General features: G+C 42.4%; 1 protein-coding gene across 2 annotated transcripts; it reads right to left on the reverse strand.

The window, feature by feature from the left end:
- Positions 1-136: 136 nt before the first annotated feature.
- POLR3G (RNA polymerase III subunit G) lies at positions 137-19,626 on the reverse strand (the record flags this gene model as incomplete). Of its 2 annotated transcripts, none has more annotated exons than XM_080924954.1 (7): positions 137-231; positions 1,830-1,973; positions 4,700-4,779; positions 7,215-7,265; positions 9,132-9,191; positions 14,283-14,412; positions 19,510-19,626. In XM_080924954.1, the coding sequence occupies 7 exons, from the start codon at positions 19,624-19,626 to the stop codon at positions 145-147; spliced, it is 669 nt and encodes a 222-aa protein (XP_080781080.1). In that variant the 3' UTR covers positions 137-144. The 2 variants fall into 2 exon arrangements, with proteins under 2 accessions (XP_080781080.1, XP_080781079.1); XM_080924953.1 differs by having other exon boundaries at positions 4,700-4,782.
- Between the last annotated feature and the right edge of the window lie 371 nt (positions 19,627-19,997).

Below are 19,997 nucleotides of genomic sequence, written 5' to 3' on the forward strand. Positions count from 1 at the left end.
AAACAAAGTCATTCTGAAGAGCTGGATATGAAGTTTTCAGATGGAACACCGAATAACAAAAAATATGGACTTAGTCATCCTCCAAAATGAAGTCGATCCAAATGCTCAGAGCTGTATCCTCAAGACATCTGGAGAATTCCGTGGCTAGTAGGTGGCTTCATCCATGTTGTCGTCGCTGTCTACACCAAAATCATCCCCGTTGTCGAAGTAAGAGTTAATGTAGTCATTCTCCTAAGTGAAGAGATGGAGTCCTCAGTCAGTAAAGTGATTAGAATGCACCATTTAAGAATACAATGCAAGAGAAAGAACATCCCTGGGGTTTATAGATACCGGGTTGAGGTAGAAAGAAAGCACAGAAGACTTGCACACACAGTCTTTTGCTTGTGGATGCTCCCCTTTTTCCAGAAGCAGTTTCCACACATTTCAACCAGTCTGGCTTTCTTTTAAGTACCATTTCTACTGTGCTTGGCTGCCAACCAGCTAAGAAAACGGAGAGGGAGAGGGCTGTAGTTCCAGCTCAGCAGGAACATCCTGTGCAGCGCTCCTTGGTGGAGCCATCAGGGTTTCAGGAGCTGACGCACTAGCCATTGGTTGTACCCATCCATCCTTTCACCCTGCACTAGAAGCCAGGCATGAGGCCACAAAGCTTAAAGACACCAGCAACTTTCCCTTCCCATCAAAATAGTCTCCTTCCAACCCAAACCTATGGGAACCCTCATTACATCCTTCCATGACTCAGTTCTAGCTGAGTTTAGGCTACAAAAGACACGGGTGCCTTCTAAAAAAAAACTTCAAAAATCCACTTGAATATAGACAGATTAAGACTTCTTGGATGGTTGCCGTGGCATTGGTTTGTAATAGAGGTTTTTTTTTTTTTTTTTAAACATCTTTTTTTTTTTTTTTAAAGATTTATTTATTTATATGAGTACACTGTCACTGTCTTCAGACACACCAGAAAAGGGCATCGGATCCCATTACAGATGGTTGTGAGCCACCATGTGGTTGCTGGGAATTGAACTCAGGACCTCTGGAAGAGCAGTCGGTGCTCTTAACCGCTAAGCCATCTCTCCAGCCCTGTAATAGAGGTTTTTGAACCAATCGAAATTTAACAGTGATTAGATATTTGATTGTATCGAGTACAATGACACTGAGACACGGCATGGGGTGAGGTAGAATGATGCTAAGGAGCAGGGTAGATTGGTGAGGACGCCACAGCCTCCATGCTGAGCACGCTCACAATCATGGGAAACAAACACACAGGAACATGCCGAAACTCTGAGAAGGAAAATGACTTAAGTATTGCTTCAAAAGGGGTGGGACAGCTCATTGCACATAGGATTAGATAAACCTCTTACTAACTACAGCGCGTGCGCCTGTGTGTGTGTGTGTGTGTGTGTGTTCGAGAGCATGTGAATGTGTGTCACTGAATCTGAAGGTAGAGGGCGTGAAATCGAGAGTATTTCCTTCAAAGGTTTTATTTTCTATGTGAAGCTGCTGGCCCTGGATAAGAGGGAAGGAAACTAATGATTCAGGATCATCAGAAAAGCCTCCTGTAGAAAGGCAACCTTAACAGGAGGCAGAGAGATGTCAGCCAGCAAGATGGGGCTGTGTGTGTGTGTGTGTGTGTGTGTGTGTGTGTGTGTGTGTGTGTGTGTGTGCCTGTGCCAAGGTCTCATCATGGTGTAGCCCCAGCTCCTCCAACTCCTCCCAGTAACCCTTGAGTGCTAGGATTGTGGGCGTGGCCTTGTGTGCTGACTGACATCACGTGCCACATGATTAATCTTTAAGGTTAGGTTGGGAACTCTTATCTTCCTCAGACAGACTTTTACCTCCTCCTGTTCCTCTTCATCATACTCCTCCTGCTCTGCGTCCTCCTCGCCGTCCTCCTCTTCATCTTTATCTTTCTCTTTGCTGCCGTCTTTCTCCTCGTTTTCTTCATCTGATCTTTCACCCTCGCCTCTCTTTTCCAGTTCCTGATAAAGGGAGATTTCGTTAATCCACATGCAAATGATTACTCTTTGATCTGCACACCCAGCCCAAAAGGAAGAGTTGAGAGACCCTACTCTCGGAATCCTAAATTAACAGGCTGGCCCACTGGCCGACCTCCCTCCAGTCCTTAGAGCAACACCTGCTCTTCAGTTCTGGGTCTCCCTCAGACACTCTGGGGTTAGAATCCTAATCCACAGTTATTTCTTTTCAAGATCCCTATCCAACCTCCTCCTAAAGTGCTTGACACCATTTAGTTTATTCCTCTCCTGTCTCCTGTCTTTCATTACTTCCCACTGCCAAGAATTTCTGCTTCATGATACGTCCGGAAGGCTGAGGAAAGGAGGCTAAAGCACTGAACACGCCGGCGGGTATTATCAACTCTAAAAATAAAGAAGGGAAACAGCTGGGAAGGCCTTGGCTTCCGGGTGGCCCTTGCAGTCTACCTGGGAACCCAGGCGCTGTGTATCATCCTGTGGTTTTGGTTGTATAAATACCTCATGACCACCAATTTTTTTCCAGCTGATAGAAGGGACCTGATTTTATTACTGTTTCTGTTTGCTCGGCTGGATGACCCTCATGTGACACAGGGACAGAGTGTCACAGGATCCTGTGAGGCGGGCACAGCAATCATTCAGCATACTCGTAATCAAAGCTTCTTGGGCACTAATTTCTTATCACTACCAACAGTAATCGGAAGAGCGGTGAGTCAGCGTGTGGGCACTCTCCGGCAGTCCTTAAGACTTTGTTGGTCATCCATGAGCAGAAGTCCTATTTTACATCCAGGGTAGCTACGACTTAGATGTTCTCCCCAAATATTCTCTTTAAAAATTATATGCACTCCAATTTCAACGGAAGAAAAAAAAAAATCGAAGGCAAAGGAGAGATCACATTAACCAAGTCCAAAGTTAATGACTTAGTTCAGAATGTTTTCGTGTGTGTGGAATGCATGCGTGTATATTAATGTGCTCATGCGTTTCAACATGCAGTGGAGGCTCGAAAGAGACACTGAATTATCTGCCTCAACCTCGCTCCATTTAATTTATTGAAGCAGGTTCTGGCTAGTTTTCTCTGCTCACCGCCTGCCTTAGGGACTCCACCTCTCTGTCCTCCTGGGATTACAGGCTGCTGCAGGTCCCCTGGCTTCCATGGGCATGCTGGGCCTTGCAAAGTCCAGTGAACGTTTAATCTACCAAGCCATCTCTCAAGCTCCTAAGACTCAATTCTTAAATAAAAGTAAGCAATGTTGCTTGAAATTCACCTCACTCAGGTGGAACAAATTAAAACCAAAACCTAGCACACACGTGGGATATCTCATACCAGTAACAACCACTGCCATGCCTTGGCATTAATTTTGACAATATCATGTGTTCAATTTCCGAACTGGCCGTGTTCTTGGAAAAATCCTAAGTAACTCACACTTTCATAAGCCTTTTAAAACATCTAAGACAGACAGGCAAACAGACAGACAGACACATAGACACACATACAAAATATTCCACATTAATATTAAGGTATGTCTTTCTGTTTTAACTAGGTCATAGGTAAAAAATGCCTACAATGAAATGCAATTACAATGGAACTGGAGTATTTATTTTACTTTGTGAAAAGTACACCCTACTATCTTTTTTAAAAGTCGCTAATTATTTTGAAATTAGAAACAGAATTGTTTTATTAAAAAAAAAAAAAAGGAGCCACAACTGTATTATTCAAAGTATAGCGTTTGTTCAATGTGCTGTAAGGACCAAAGACTGTATTTCTACTGTTGCCAAATCACACAGCTGAAGCAAAGAGTCTCACCTTTACCACCCACATCCGCCTCAAACCCACCGTGTAGTCAGCAGATGGAGACAGAAGCCATTTAAGGCTTTTCTTATCCCAGGAACACGTGCTGTGTAGTTACTTTGATCTTTCCACAAGCTCACAAGTTAACATACTCAGCAGCCTTCGGTTTTCTCCAGTGCTGAGCACTGAATGAAGGAGCTCTGGACAGTGGCATACGAGGCGATGCCTGTGACATTCTGCTGAGTAACGACCTGAGAATGCAGAAGTGTGGCATGCTGTCTTCCTCACTGACTGGGGAGCTCGGGCTGGCTCAGCAGCTAAGAGCCCCGTCTGACGCCCGTGGACACCAGGCACACATACACACACACAGGCAAAACACGCATACATGTAAAACAGTAAAACAGTGGTTAAGGACTAAAAGAGAAATGACAGGAGGAAGTTTCGTATTTTTTGTGAATGGAGTATTTCTGAAAGAATGTATCAAGTGCTTAGTTGTAGAGTCTACAACAAGAAGATACATGCTGTGGGCAGCAGGGAGACGGCACAGCCTCAGGTACTAACCCAGATTGTTTTGATTAATGATAGACATTCCAGAAAATGCCATCACACCAACAAAGGGAAAGCAAGACTTTCATAAAGAATCACAGCGACTGGGCCAGTGGTCCTCCCTCCCCCATGCCACCATCCAATACAATGGGGGAAAAGGCAGCCTGGGCTAAGGGCGGAGCTTTAAAAAGTCCTAGTGGGACCAACTGGACAGCAGGAGCCCTGGCTTTCTCCACCCCTCCCTGACAGCAAAGCTCAACTCTAACTTAAGCACTGGCCTCTCTTCTGACAAGTCACATTATTAAAAGAAGGCAGAGAGGTGGGGAAGAGGCAGCGCAGCCTTTGATGTTTTCCCAGTTCACATTTGTAACTATAAACGTACCTCAATCTTTTTCAACACATCTGCAGAATTAATGACTGAAGGACCCAGGCCTGCAGCTTTGGCTGCTTTGGATTTTGGATCTGCTGTAAGGAAAGTACAACCTGTTATTTTCTTCTGTAGAAAAGAGAGCAAGGGTGGTGCCTCCTAAGTTCTGTGGTGTGGCACTGTGGCATACCAGGCAGCCAAATAACTGTCACTTTGTCACTGCATGATATTACCAAGTCTATGTACAACCAGGTATATTTTAACTAAGCACTGAAACTTTAGTCTTGCCAACAATATGATGAGAGAAAAACGTCCACTATAACACTGCCTGAGAGAGAAACTCCAGAATAACAGGAAAAGGCCCTGCAAGGGTTTCTCAGTCCATCACCGAAGCCCACTTTAACACAAGCAGTGCTAAGAGGTGTGCAGGGAAGTCTGCCCTGGGTAATGCTAGCAGGCCTGTCTTCCCGGTGAGAGTAAAATGCTTAGCTGGTCACTTCACATACGTCACAGGAAATATTCCTACAAGCCTTAAGACCCACAGTTTGTTTAGTTCTATGCAAAACAGTTCATGACCAGATTATTCTAAAACAGCAGGTAATGAAGAATTACTTCCTATGAAGACTCTGTCAGATACCAATCAAGGAATCCTTCTAAGCCATAAATAATTCTCACGAGATGAAATGATTACAGAATTTTCTTTCCCCAAAATCAAATACCCACCAAATCTTTAGTTATCAAAAACTGGGCTCAGAAACTCTTAGTTGTGAAGTTATTTAATTTTATAATATATACAATAGTTAGGTGAATACTACAAAAGTTGATCACCTAGAAATTATATATATATATATATATATATATATATATATATAATATATCATTAATTTCGCTCAGAATAGTTTTATTTGTATTGTGTGTGTGACAGAGTGACGTATCAGATCCTTTGGAGTTAGAGTTACAGAAACATGAGTCACCTGACCTCTGACCTGCTGGTGAGTCCCAGACTTAACACCATCCATCTTTCTGTCGCTGGGCTTTAACACATATGCTCACACTCAGAAGGATCAAATCACAGTGCAGAAAGTGTTTACCCTAAAATGTGTGCACATAGCTGAACTTGTTTCTTTCAGTATCTATCAGAAGCTGGCTCTTCAACCAACCTCTGCAACCTTGAGCCCTTGTACATCTGCCTTCATGTAGATCAATAGAGGCCTTCACACAGGGAAGAACAGCCAGAAACAAAACAAAAACCTATGCTGTGCACAATTAAAAACACTAGCACACAGGGCTGGAGAGATGGCTCAGTGGTTAAGAGCACTGGCTGCTCTTCCAGAGGTCCTGAGTTCAATGTCCAGCAACTACATGGTGACTCACAACCATCTTCAATGAGATCTGATGCCCTCTTCTGGTGTGTCTGAAGACAGCTACAGTGTACTTATATATAATAAATAATAAATAAATCTTTAAAGAAAAAAAATACTAGCACACAGAGGGCAAAGAGAATGTAATTCTTGATTTGTTTTTCAATACGTGGAAATCCTTGTACTCAGAGTAATGTATGAAGTGCCAGTGATAACAAAGGTATATATATATATATATATATATATATATATATATATATATATATATATATATATATATGTTCTTAGATCTCAGTCTGCTACAAATGGTGGTTCACTAGCATGTGACCAGTGTCATGTGTGCACTTACATGTTTTATCATGACAGTAATGGATTCATCCATTACTTTCCCAGAGTTCCCCAAAGCATGTATGTCTTTGTTTCATATTGTTACTAAGGTAACCCTTTACTGACCAACCCATCCCCCAGTTCATTTCGTGTTGTTCCTCCACCTAAGTGTAAGCTCTAAGAAGCAAGAATAGTCCCAACTGCATGGGCTCTCTCTGTTCCTTGTGGCAGTGTCTGGGAATAACATACACTTATTTATCTAATGGAATCACTAAAGAACAAACAAAAATATTTGTTAAGTTCAACAGGGATACGTTTACGTTGCTTCAACTGCAATATTAAATAATTTACCAGTTCTTTGTGAATTTCATAAATATATACAATGTATTTTGTTCCCACTCATCGTCCCTCCTCCCAAATCTACTCACACTCCCCTTCCCCACTTTATGTCCTCCTTTTAATAATCTACTGAGTCAAATTTGTCAACCCAACAGTGGCCACATCCTTAAATCTCCTCCCCAGCTGCCAACAACTGCCAACAGTGTCCCAATTTTAAAATGCGTCATGTAATAATGTGGAAGAGAGTCAGTAAGGTCACAAGAAATCTGCATACATACAAACGTGAAAGAATTCTTTGCAAGCACAGCGAAATTTTCACAATTAAAGAATGAGATTAATCCAAGAAAGCAGAAGGTCCAAAAGTCAACAGCCACCGGGGACCAGTAAAATAACCAACAGGCCAGGCATCCTTAGAGAATCTGCAACGCTGGGCATTACTTGGCTTTTGCACTTAGTCTCAGCGTTCCTCGAAACCTGGACTACAGTCGGATTAGTTAGAGTACCTTTCTTGCCTTTTTTCCTTGGCATCATCTCTCTTGGAAGTCTTCTCCAATCTGAGTGTACAAAAGAAAGAAGAGAAAAGCCTCAGTGACCTTTGGTGGCTCTGGACCTCGATACTTAACACACATGACACGGTTCATGCAAAGGCAGCAACATTTCCTAGTGTCTGTTTGCACAGGTTTAGCCTGGAATGCAACAAAGCAAAACCAATATGAATAGATTGCACCATGACATAGTTTTTCCTGTAGAGAAAAAGACCTCATTAAACAGCTTTGAAATGGTTTAATAAAGTATCTTGGGGAACAAAAAAAATCTTACAGAAATTCTTTGTGCCTGTTACTATCAAGATCACAACTGTTTTCTCAAATATTATTTGACTACTTTGCATTTTATAAGTTGTCTGTGGACATATACATATTATGTAACATTTCTTTTCAAAAGCTGAGGCACATAATCAAGCCCAATACATAAGACATACCATAATTTTAATAATTCTTTGACATTTTCAGTTAAAATTTCAGTTGCATGGACTAGACAATTTATTTATTTGCTTTCTTTTGATTTTCTGGAAGGTACTAGGAATTTAACGTGGGGCCTCATAGACGCTAGCCAAGTATTCTACAATCCTTAGCGTCACCGAACACTGCCTCCTGGTCTTCCAGATGACCCAAGGCCAGCTTACGGCACGCATGTTGTGTGGCTCACAGCCATGTGGACTCCAGATCCAGGATATCTGGTGCTCTTCTTGGGCCTTCTCAGGCATCTACACACATCTGATGTATACACACACACACACACACACACACACACACACACACGCATGCATGTGGACATATGTACACACAACACAAGTATATATTAAAATATTTGGAATATTCAGAAGAAGATGAATGTCTGAGGGACAGCAGTTTGCTAAGAGACACTGACCAGCTATTCTGTTTCTATGGCGACCGTTTTCTAACAAACTGGTTGAATGATATTTCCTTTAAGCACCCCCCCATCCTGTTGCTATGCAATGTCATACTTCCGAATGCTAACAAGTCTCCCAGGCATGTTTCTATTGAAATGGTATGCTAGTAGCTAAAACTTGTCTATGTCTCATAGGATATGAGAAAGACTTAAAGTGTCCTTCAAGTGACTTTCATTACCATTTAATTATAGAAGGGGGAAAAAGGACCCTACTTTCCGACAGTTGAAAACAAAGAAAACACCCACGAATCCAATAGAATTTTGTGGTATTTGATAGGGAAATGGTCTTTAAAAAGAGTATTTTAAAGGGCTGAAGAGATGGCTCAGTGCTTAAGAGAGCTTGCTTCCCCTCTATACTGGCTGGTTTTGTGTCAACCTGACCCAAGCTGGAGTTAATCACAGAGAAAGGAGCCTCAGTTGAGGAAATACCTTCATGAGATCCAGCTGTAAGGCATTTTCTTTAGTGATCAAGGGGGGAGGGCCCAGCCCATTGTGGGTGGTGCCATCCCTGGGCTGGTAGATCTGTGTTCTATAAGAAAGTAGGCTGAGCAAGCCAGGGGAAGCAAGCCAATAAGTGACATTCCTCCTTGGCCTCTGCAACAGCTCCTGCTTCCTGACCTGCTTGAGTGCCAGTCCTGACTTCCTGTCGTGAAGAACAGCGATATAGAAGTGTAAGCTGAATAAACCCTTTCCTCCCCAGCCTGCTTCTTGGTCATGACGTCTTGTGCAGGAATAGAAACCCTGACTTAAGACAACATCCAAAGTTCCATTTTAAGTACCACACCAGGGAGCTCACAATGTTCTTTCCTCCTGGGATGCTAGTCCCAGGGCACCAAATTCCTTCTTCTGGCCTCCAAAGGCACCCTCACAAATACAGCATGGATACACACAAACACATACATAAATAAATATTTTAGCGAAGTGTGTTAGCGTGGCGTGTTTTACAGTACCTGGTACCCATTCTTCTTTATAGACCTTCATGTATCGTTTGCTATACCTTTCAATATCATCTAGGGTGAGAAGAAGCAATCATTAGGAACACAAGCATGCATGCCATTCTTCAAAACAACTTCTATCACCAGATAAAGTCTCTCATTTTCCTGTATTTCCTATGTCTGTATGTAATGTGCATAACCAGATCTATATTGATCAATTCAACTGGAGTAACATGGCTAAGATTTGGCTAGAGCAATGGTGGGCAGAGCAGAGACAGCAACCTTAAACCTGGTTCTCAGCAATGGGCGACCTGACTAGCCAGTGAAACATTCCCAAAGGCTCAGAGTCAGGTTAGGAAGCCTCTTACACACAAAGACAGAGAGACCTATTTGGTGTTTTCTACAGCCTCCAGTCTCCAATCTTGTGAAGTCAGTCTAACGGTGGCTAGTTCGGTGGAGGACTAGTGGCTGGCTCACCTTAAGCATCACATACACTTGTAATTGGTTTGTGAGGTTCCCAACATGCAGTTCTCACAACACGCCGGGAAGGACAGGGCTAGGACAGGGTGAGTTTGGTGAGACACCATTGTTTGGGGTGTGAAGTGAGTCAGCTCGAAGCCTTCTACAAACTATGTACTATTTATATACTTTATGTTTATGAGTGCTCTGTCTGCATGTATACCTGTCAGCCAGAAGAGCACACCAGACCATATTATATGATGACTGTGAGTCACCATGTGGTTGCTGGGAAGTGCAGACGGGGACCTCTGAGCCACCTCCCCACCCCCAATCCCACCCACACTCTTTGCAGCTCTCAGTCCCGAGTGGGATTCATCAAACTCCTCCCCTCAAAGTTCGGAAGCGATGGACGAGTCTAAGCTCTGTCTTCAGACACAAGAGGACTGCAGAGCCTGTGGCATCACATGGGGTCACACAGGTTCAAGACAGATGAAGTCCCAGTGCTGAGAAGGGAAGTTCATGGGATCCCAGTCATAGCCAAGAGAGTATGTGCAGCTGCTACCCGTTGGCAAGGAAAAAAAAAAAACCTTGGTTTTCTCCAGTGGAGTTCCAGAGGTACATAACCAAATTCCAGCCCAGGCTTCACGCTCAGGAGCGGTTGGCCAAAAACAAAACAAAAAACAAAGTTCTGTGAACTTACTGTGTTGTGTTTTAATACTTGATCTTACTGTTACTGGTCTTTCACACATTTGTCATGACTTTAATTTTTGTGTGTCTGTTTCTTGCCTTTTTGTTTGGTAGGTGTGGTTTCTTGTTTTTGTTTTTTAAGGAGAGTACAAAGTCGGGATGTTGGAGGTGGTGAGGATCTGGAAGGAGTTGGGGAAGAGGAAAAACAATCAAAATGTTCTGCATGAAAAAAATTTAATAACAAAAAATTTTTTTAAGTGGCTTGGAGGTTTAGCTGTAAGAGAGGGAAGAAGAGGGAGGGAAAGCAGGCTGAAGTCTGAGCTGCTGGCCAGCCTGGGCCACAGAGTGAGATCCTGTGTCAGGAAAAGGGAAGAAACGCTCACAAGTTTCACTAAGAGGTTAGGAAAAGCAATCCGAACGTACCTCTCATGATTTACTTGTTTTGGAGATAAATTTAATGAATTTCCTTTTGTTCATGTCATTTAATTCAGTGCTTTTCAACTATGGGTCTCTACCCCTTTCTCAAACTTCTATTTCCAAAAAATTAATATTTGAATTCATAAGAGTAACAAAGTAGAGGCCATGAAGTAACAAAATACTTTTATGGTTGTGGTGAAAGAGTTAAAATTTCAAGCTAGCCCCACTAACCCTGCCTTGAGGACAAGTATGTCTCAAGGCTGAGAACAAAGTAACATGTTCAAAGAAATGGCCCAACCCCAGACCATCTAGATAAGGTCTTGCTCTGCAGTCCTGAGAAAAACAAGTTACACAGTCAGTGTGCCCCAAAATAGAGTAGCCTAGAGTTGAATCGTGTCCAAAGCAGACAGTGTGCCAATTTGAATAAACCAATGAAATGGCTACGTGCTTGTTGCTAACTATCTATGTAATTTTCCCTATAAATATGTCCCCCTAATTGAGTTCCGGGATGACTCCTCTATCTCCTGTGTGAGATATGTACCGTCCCCAGAGCTCTGGTTTCCCCCCTTCCCCCAATAAACATCTTGCCAGATGCAGCAAGATTGGATCTCTGTGAGTTCTTGGGTTCTCGTTCTCCTGATACTAGAGTGAGGGGCTTCCCCAATCTGGGGGTCTTTCAGTGGGTCAGCACACACGAGGTGCTGTGTTAACAGTGGCAGTGTTAGGAAGGGTGGAGTGTTAGGAGCCACTGAGGAGTCTGGATGGACTTCTGATGTTCTGCCTTAGTATCACCGGATTCCAAACTCTGTGCTTCCATAATTAAAGTCAGAATTAATAAAAACAAACAACAACAACAACAACAAGAAAACAACTTTGGAGAGGCTGGGGACACAGCTTGGGGTACAGCATTTGTCTAGCATACATAAGGCACAGAGTTTGTTCCTTACTCTGTAAAACCTGAAGTAAGCAAATAAATAAACTAAGTTAAAAAAACCGGTGATGGGTTACGCTTTTCTTGAATAAGAGAAAGGGTTTTATTATCTTCTTGTTTATCTTTGCTCAAAATGACAAACACAAGTTACCCAATAATATTTCTAAATTCTATATAACCTACTTCTGTCTGATCACTGTCTCTGTTTTTAATTTCGGCTTCAGCATTTCTCTGTTTACAAACCATAGATGATAAATTTTGGTGCATAAATAAATATAAAAACAGAAAAAAATATAATCACACGTATTTTAGCAAACAAGATACCAAGTGATTAAACCCTCTGATGATATCCTTCTCAGAGATTTTCAGCATAAGGACAGCACATTTTTGTCTTCTAATTCCTGGAGAACTAAATCTGTGTATTCGCTGATCCACCTTAGGTCTTGTGGATTCAGTCTGATGCCCTCTGCCAACGAGCTTCGACTCATCTGTGCGTTCGTATTCTGACTCATCTAATTGCTCTAAGACATCCTCCGAGGTAACATCTCTCCTCTTTGGCATTATTATTAGCGTACGAGTGAGTCAGCTTGTTGGGACTAGCAGGCTGCAATAGCCCACGCATGCGCAGCAGGCACTTCCGCAGTCACCAACCCTGAACAGGTCACACCCGGAGACACCCGGAGAGGTACAAAGACAGGGCTTGTGACCTGGGCAGCCAATCAGGTAGTGGCCGCTGTGTGGGACGAGCACTTAAGGACCAAGGGTGGGAGCGCTGATGGTCTAAAGGCTCCCCGATAATCTGTGTCATTAAGTTCCCCCATTCTTATCCCCTAACTCCCAAAGACTGTCTCGGGGGCCGAGGGATAGGGCAGCATATTAGTAAAAAATAAAAGTAAATCCAATTCTCAGTTGAAGTCAGTTAATGAAGGTTTGTTTCTGAGATCTTTCATATTTTCTTAAAAACTGATTTAAGTTGAGGATGATGTTACATTTTTTTAAAAAGATTTATTTATTATATATGATTACACTGTAGCTGTCTTTAGACACACCAGAAGAGGGCATCAGATGGTTGTGAGCTACCATGTGGTTGCTGGGATTTGAACTCAGGACCTCTGGAAGGGCAGTTGGTGCTCTTAACCGCTGAGCCATCTCACCAGCCCATGGTGGCACATGTTTTAATTCCAGCATTTGTAAGGAAAGAGGTAGCTGGAGCTCTGTCTTAGGGTTATCTTGGTTAACACAACAAGTTCCAGGCCAGTCAGAAACACACAGTGACACCATATGCTTAAATGATCTGACAAACCATTTAATTAGACCTGCACTTGAATGAATACATTCTATCAGCTAAACATGCCTTTTATCGAAAGGATCAAAGTATATCACGCCTGGTTAATTTTTAAAGTAAATACGACTGTTTATCAGTTCATTTAAAATACATAAAATTTAATTTAATTTTTAAATCCAGACAAAGGCATGCAACAAAAATCAGAAAAGTAAAAATAAAACCTCTCTATTGTTGAGGTAAACTTTATCCAACCATTATATATACAAACTCAAATAGAAAAGTCACCAGGATTAAGCTTGTCCAACATGCTTCTTATGAAGATATAACACTGTAACCTAGACACTTCCTTTTTGACTCAGACAATGTATCTTAGGAAAAATAAAAACACAAAAACCAAAACAAAACCTCACTTCCAATACTAATGGCAAGAATGGATACCATAGTTTCTCATGTTTTAGTGATGTTCTTTTAAGAACTCAAGGATGATATTGATCTCTCTAACAATCAATACGTTTTTATTGTGCTAAAGAACCGGTCATCTGATAAGCAGGCTCACTTCCTCTAAAACCACTTCCCAGTTTCAGTCCCGGATGGCTCAGCCTTCTCAAAGTATAATACCTCCTTTCATTCAGCCTTTGGCATCAAGAATAAACACATTTTATATCATTAGAACATAAACAATTAGACAAAAATCAAGTTTTTTTTTTTTTTTTTTTTTTTTTTTTTTTTTTTTTTGCCTAAACTGTCAATAATCAGAGGCATCCTTAAAAACTTATATACAGGGGTGGAGAGATGGCTCAGCGGTTAAGAGCACTGACTGCCCTTCCAGAGGTGCTGAGTTCAAATCCCAGCAACCACATGGTGGCTCACAACCGTCTGTAATGGGATTTGATGCCCTCTTCTGAAGACAGCTACAGTGTACTCGTATACATAAATAAATCTTAAAAAAAAAACTTTATGTGCAATGGTAATAATTACAGCATTGTATAGTTTAAAAAAAAAGAATCACTTCATTCTAACAGTAGATTAGTGATAATATTTTAGCCACCTAATGGAGTAACATAATCATTAAATATTTTTTTTCTAAGAATACTAAGGAAGTATTAAGAGGCCTTATTATGGCCTTGCAAAAGGAAGGCACAAAGTATAAAGAAAAAGTTGCAAAAAGAAAAGAACAATACAATAAAATAAAATATTTTTCCTTTTTGACAACTCTGGTAAGCAATGGTTTTTCAAGCTGGGTGACTGGTTGCCTGAGTCACGTGATCACGAATCCCATTGGCCAGTCGAGTCACGTGATCCAGCACTGAATGATCAGGAATCCCTGAATTCAAGGCGTTTTCTGTAAACACTGACCTGCCCGCCATATGAAGACCCTAATGCCTACCTTGCTTTTCATCGGGTGTTTCAATAAAGTAAGGCAATCGTTTCACTGTTTCCCTCAACTCTTGCTTCAAGGCCAGCATATAATCCTCATCTTCTCCTGTCTTCAGGGGCACTGGCTTGTAATCCGTATCCTATTTAACATAAGAGACAACGAGTATATAGATAAGTTAAGAATTTTACTATTTCTGTTGTCCACCTTCTTAAAAAAAAGGTTGCTTTGAGGAAAAGATTACGCTTCCTGAGCGGTAGGTAAAGGTTATAATGAAACCCAAAGCTACTGAGCCTCTGGGCAGGGAGGTTGCTCACCTTGTGATCCAGCATTTGAGGGCGTGGTAAGAACACTCCTTTCCACTCAAGGCCCACCTGGGCTGCCCAGTGAGTTCCTAGACAGCACAGGCTAAACTGTCTCAAAACGTTAAAGAAAACAATAAAGACACTGAGCTTCTATGGTCTAACTTTTAAGCACATTTCCAACTTTATTCTTATAAAAGAATAAAGATTTCACAATACCCATATTTATATGAATGTGCAGGTATGACCATATGACCTTACATATATATCCATTTAAAAGTGGGTTTCCAGAAAACAGATAAAGATACAACAGGGTGAAGATGTAGTACATTTCCACAGATGGATTCTAAATCTATTCAGGCATTCAACTTCCTTGAGCAAGTACTGTGTACTAATTAACAGAACCCACACCCCAGGGAAGAAATGCACAGTTAAATAAACAAGGGAGGTCCGATAAATTTCAGATCATAAAGACAAATATGAAAGAGCAGAGAATGTGACATGGGGGTCACATGGTGGCAAATCTGCACAGGGTAAGCATCCATGTCCTCCTGGGGAAGTCATATTTGAACAGGGATATGGACAAAAACCCATGAGCTCTTCATGCAGAGAATGGGTTGTTATGGTTAGGAAGTCCATCCGGAACAAAGACCTGAGAGGCAAGGGGTCCAGCACAGCTGGGGCCTGAGGACCCTGCACTGAGAAAAGACGGAGAAGATGAGGAAGGCCAGGGAAGGCACAGCCTTCTATCCTAAGTTAGTTTTATTCCAAAAGGAAAGCTATGTTTTCCCAGTGCTTGGAGGGAAAGTCACACCTGGTGGCCTTATTTTGAAGGGAGCCACTACAGTGAGATAGCCATATAGCTGAGATACTTGTCTCTGTTTTCAATATTGAGTATTAAAGGTAAAATGCAAAGAGCAAAACCCATAATAGACCATAACAGTTGCTATGAAGGGAAAAGGGGGGACTTCACCTGGGGAGAAGAGGGGCGAGTAATACAGAGGGAGAGGGAAGGAGGGAAGAGAGAGAAAAGTCACTGAGAATGTTTGAAAAATGCCACAGGAAAAATTATGTATAAGCATGCATGCATACATACATACCATGCATACATGCACACGTATGTATTGTACACCTGGTTTAAACAGAGTTAACAGTACACAGGATAATAATGCTTTCCCCAAACACCATAGATTAAAAAGCCCCAGTGTCAGGCTTGGAAAAGCTCTTTGGATTCGTTGGTTGCAGATATCCAAAACAGTCCTAAAACAACATAGGTTACTGTCCTTCCTCGGCTCCCAGAACATTAATGTGCTGCAAACAGCCGGATTCCATTGCCTGAGGATTTACTCTCCAGCTACTGGACAGAAGGTGCCTTGTGAACTGCCAAGGAAGAAAAGCAATCAACAGTCCTACCCAGTGGGAAAGCCTGGGAACAATGACTGGCCTAGAGGCAAAGTATCCCCAATGATTCAGGGGTGGCATTCTTAACTTGGGGATAGCCAACAAACAGCCAACTAACTGAACTTAGGGCTCGTTCAATAGGAGGGAATTCGTCCCTCTCACTAATACACCTGGCCAACTACTCATGGCTGAAGAGGTTCTAGAACCTAGAGGAAGCTTACTACTGCCACTTCTCTTGACCAATATAATTTCTAACTGTATTCTTGATACAATTATCCTCATATCCATGAGTAAATGTAGCTTTCACCCCTCCCCACAGAAACTTCTTTCGGAAGAACTCAGGGACACTGACAAAAATTCACAAATGGTCAAAATGCAACATAGGAGACCATGAGTGCCCATTAGGTATATCTAAAACACAACCCCTATACCTGTCAGACTTGGCCATGGCAGGGACAGCATGATGTGGTTCCCCACCCCTGGAACAGATCCAGCAGGGTGAGGGCCTCCAAGAGTGTAGATGGTTGCTGTGGGTGTAAGGCGCATATGTATAACAATATATACTGGACTTCAAGTTCCTCCTTCAGGAAATAGTCTCCCAGCCAAGGCCAATGACCCCACGATAGTTAAAAAACAGCACAAGTCAAGAGGTGAGCCTATTGAAGAGTAAAAAGTTGTCAAAGGACACTGATTCCTTGCCCTAGGGCCCTAGCCTCTGCAGGTAATTACTCCCAGAAGTTTCTTGAGATTTGAGTTCCCAAAATAACCACAGAAGGTCGGGATGAGCTCTGTGGAATGTTTCTATGCCCTAGGTGTGCCCGGGTGTACAGCTAAAAAATGTGTGATTCTTCCCCTTTGAATTTCCTCATTGCTCCCTTTGAATTTCCTCATTCTCCCCCTGTTCCCCCCCTCCTTTGTGATTTTTGCCTTTATAAGCCCGTTACAAGTTCAGGCCGTTGTCGAACTCCTCTACCCCTGCGTGGTGTATGAGTCTCGACCCCAGCATGCTGACCTGAGATCTCACTCTGTTTCACTTTCAATAAACTTCCTCATGCGATTGCAGCAAGTCTGGTCTCGGTGCCTCACTGGGTGCGCGCCTCTCCTGAGATTTGAGTGAGGGTCTCCCTTCGGAGGTCTTTCACTATGTCTCAGCAAAATGGTAAGTGCTGAGACCTTCAGGACAGCCCCTATGGCTGTGGGAAAGAACCATGAAAACATGGGCTCAAAAATATATAATTTCTCATAAGAATGCAGTATGAATTGTATAAGGAGCTTAACAGATTTAAAGGAACAGAGGCAGCCACACTGTAGATCAGCTAGTCAGAAAGATAAGAGCTAAGGAGATAAAGAGATTTAGGAGTGGTGATCACAGGGCAAGATCCCACCCAACTTAAGTTTTTGTTTGTGTTCACAAAGGCTGCCAGATTTCTAAATTCAAGGTCAGCCTTCGACTGAGGGTGTTTAGGTCCTGACTTAGGTATGGTAGAAGTGGTAATTTCAGGGCAGGGTTCACACAGCTAGCTAGTTTATTTTCTGTGCTTAACAAAGGCAGGTAGTTCTCTGAATTCTTTTGCAATGTTAAAGGAAAAAAAAGTGTGTGCTTGCAGACTCTTTCTGAAAGAAGAAAGGGCAGAAGTTTCGGAATTCGGATTCCTGGGATAATGAAAATGGAAACTGGAGTACAGACTCAATTAGCATGTCAGTAAAAGACTAGGCCTTGGTCTTCAACAGGTGAGCTATCCGGAGGAGCAGTCTGGAGATATCCAAAAGGAAAGCTGTCTGAAGAGCAAACACAGACCTTTTAGAATGTTTCCCAGCGACTATCCAGAGAGAACTGCTTCGAGAGCTAACAGGGCTTTTAGAGTCTCTTTTTCCCGGCTTTCTGAATTTCATCGGAAAGCCCAACAATTACTTTTAGAATTTTTCTAACTGTATTTCTGACTTGGTCAGAAAATCCAATAATTTTTTTCCTAGCAGATTTTTTGACTTTGACTCGAAAACCCATGAGCTATACAGAAAGCATAGGGAGCTGTCTCAAGCAGAAAGCTGTCGCTAGCGGACTACAGAAATAAAAGCTATCTACAGAGCGCTCGACTAGGGAGCCATCTCAAGCAGAACACAGGCCATCAGCTTGCACCCCATGATTTGACTTCTAGTGGTTTGTTTCACTGTTCTCCAACACCCCTTCTTTCAGAACCTTTCTCTAAGTCCAGGCTGGTTCTTGGCATATACCTAAGCCTCAGGAGACATCAGAGAAGAGCAAGCAAATTGAAAAGAGCCAGGGGACTAGGAAGACACATGATGTGAGACAGTGTCATCTAGAAATGACACGAGATGCATCTATGAAATCTCAACAGTGTTGTTGGCACAACAGATCTGCATCAGGATAATGGCAGATGAAATGCCAGTGTGGGTGAGGGAATTCAGAAGACCCCAAAAGACACCGCCCCTGGCTCTAGACAAAGAGCTATAGTCACCTAGTCATTGCAGAGGGAGGGAAATCAGCTTTCTCCAAAAACAAGGTCCCTGATAGGTTATCCAGTTTCTAGTAGTCAGCTCTTAACACATATACATATGAGCAACAAAAAACAGACCCACTAGGCTGTGCGTGTGCACGTGTGCAAATAATCACACATATAAGGTACATACATGTAACAACAGTAATTACAGAAGGGGTCATGAGGGGGCGTGAGGAGGATATGCAATGAGTTGGACTGAAAATGATGGAATGATGTATAAGATTTTGTAAATGATGCATAAAGTTCTCAAAAAGGAAATTCAAAGTATTTAAACACATGTAAAGCACAATCTCTTTATGGGTATATCTAGAACAAAGATCCACCTGTCCAGGGTTCTATACTGCCAGGAGTCCCTCAACAATGGGCTTCTCCATCTGAACAGGAAAGGCTGATGCAGGGAAGAGGATCAGTTCACTCGTGACTGTCAGTTTTAATGTCAAAGCAGCATTAACCTATCTGGAAATGGAAACTTCTGCTTTCAACTGAACGTGGAGGAAACACCAGCCGTTCTGTTGTTCAGTTGAGAAGCAGCTGCAAAAGTGAGAGAAGTTAACAGCGTCTGAAAGTGACTGAGGACAGGGATCGGCAAAGACAGACTTGACGAGACAAACGTGGCCTAACAGGAAGGAGCAGGATCATTTTTACAAACACAGGATACGAGGAAAAGTCACTGGCTACACTGGGGGCATCATCAACCTGAGCTGCTTTCAGTGTTATGCTGATAATTAGAATATATCAATGACATCAGTAGCAGTCACAAGATTTCAAAATATTTTTTCTTAGCCACACAGTAACACGCCACACATATTCTGTATTTTAATATTCTGTATTTTAAGAAAGCAGCCTCGGGCAGGATCTGAGAATAACCAGATGTTTGAGTACAAGGTAAACGCAAGGTTCTTTTTTCCTCTTAGACACGAGGATATCACGATAATAGCATGTATTCATCAAGCCCTAAGCAGAACTGAATTTTCCCTCAAAAATACATTGTGAAGACTGGGCTAACACTGCACTCACAGGAAACAGTGGGGGTGGCTTCAACACGACATCAGGTAACTTCTCCCCTCTGCTGAATCCCACGGCTTCGATATTAAAGGTGTAGGCAGCACGGCCTCTTCCTTTATTGCCAGCCATCAGAAGCAGCTACAGCAGCAGTGTGGACCAAGGCTGAAAGACACGGTTAGTGGGTTAGAGTCACTGGAGTGTACACAAAAGGAAGCAAGCATTTTAAAGCAGAATACAACACGGTAGCTCTTATATAGCATGGCTGATTCAAACTACATTTGAACAGGGTTCACGAATCTATGCAGAAGAGGCTCTACGCAGGGATCTATGTATATCTTGGCAAAAAGATGATAAGACCCAGAGTTGGTGGACAACTTCAAGGAAAACGTGTCTTCAAGGCAGAACAGGGCTGATACATGCATGAACTCTCAGAGCGCAGCACACACAGGTCTGCACAGGTTCAAGTTAGACAGGGTCGCAGGACAGAGAGGAAAGTAGAC

Source organism: Micromys minutus, assembly GCF_963924665.1.
Source record: "Micromys minutus genome assembly, chromosome: 11".
NCBI classification, from domain to species: Eukaryota; Metazoa; Chordata; class Mammalia; order Rodentia; family Muridae; genus Micromys; species Micromys minutus.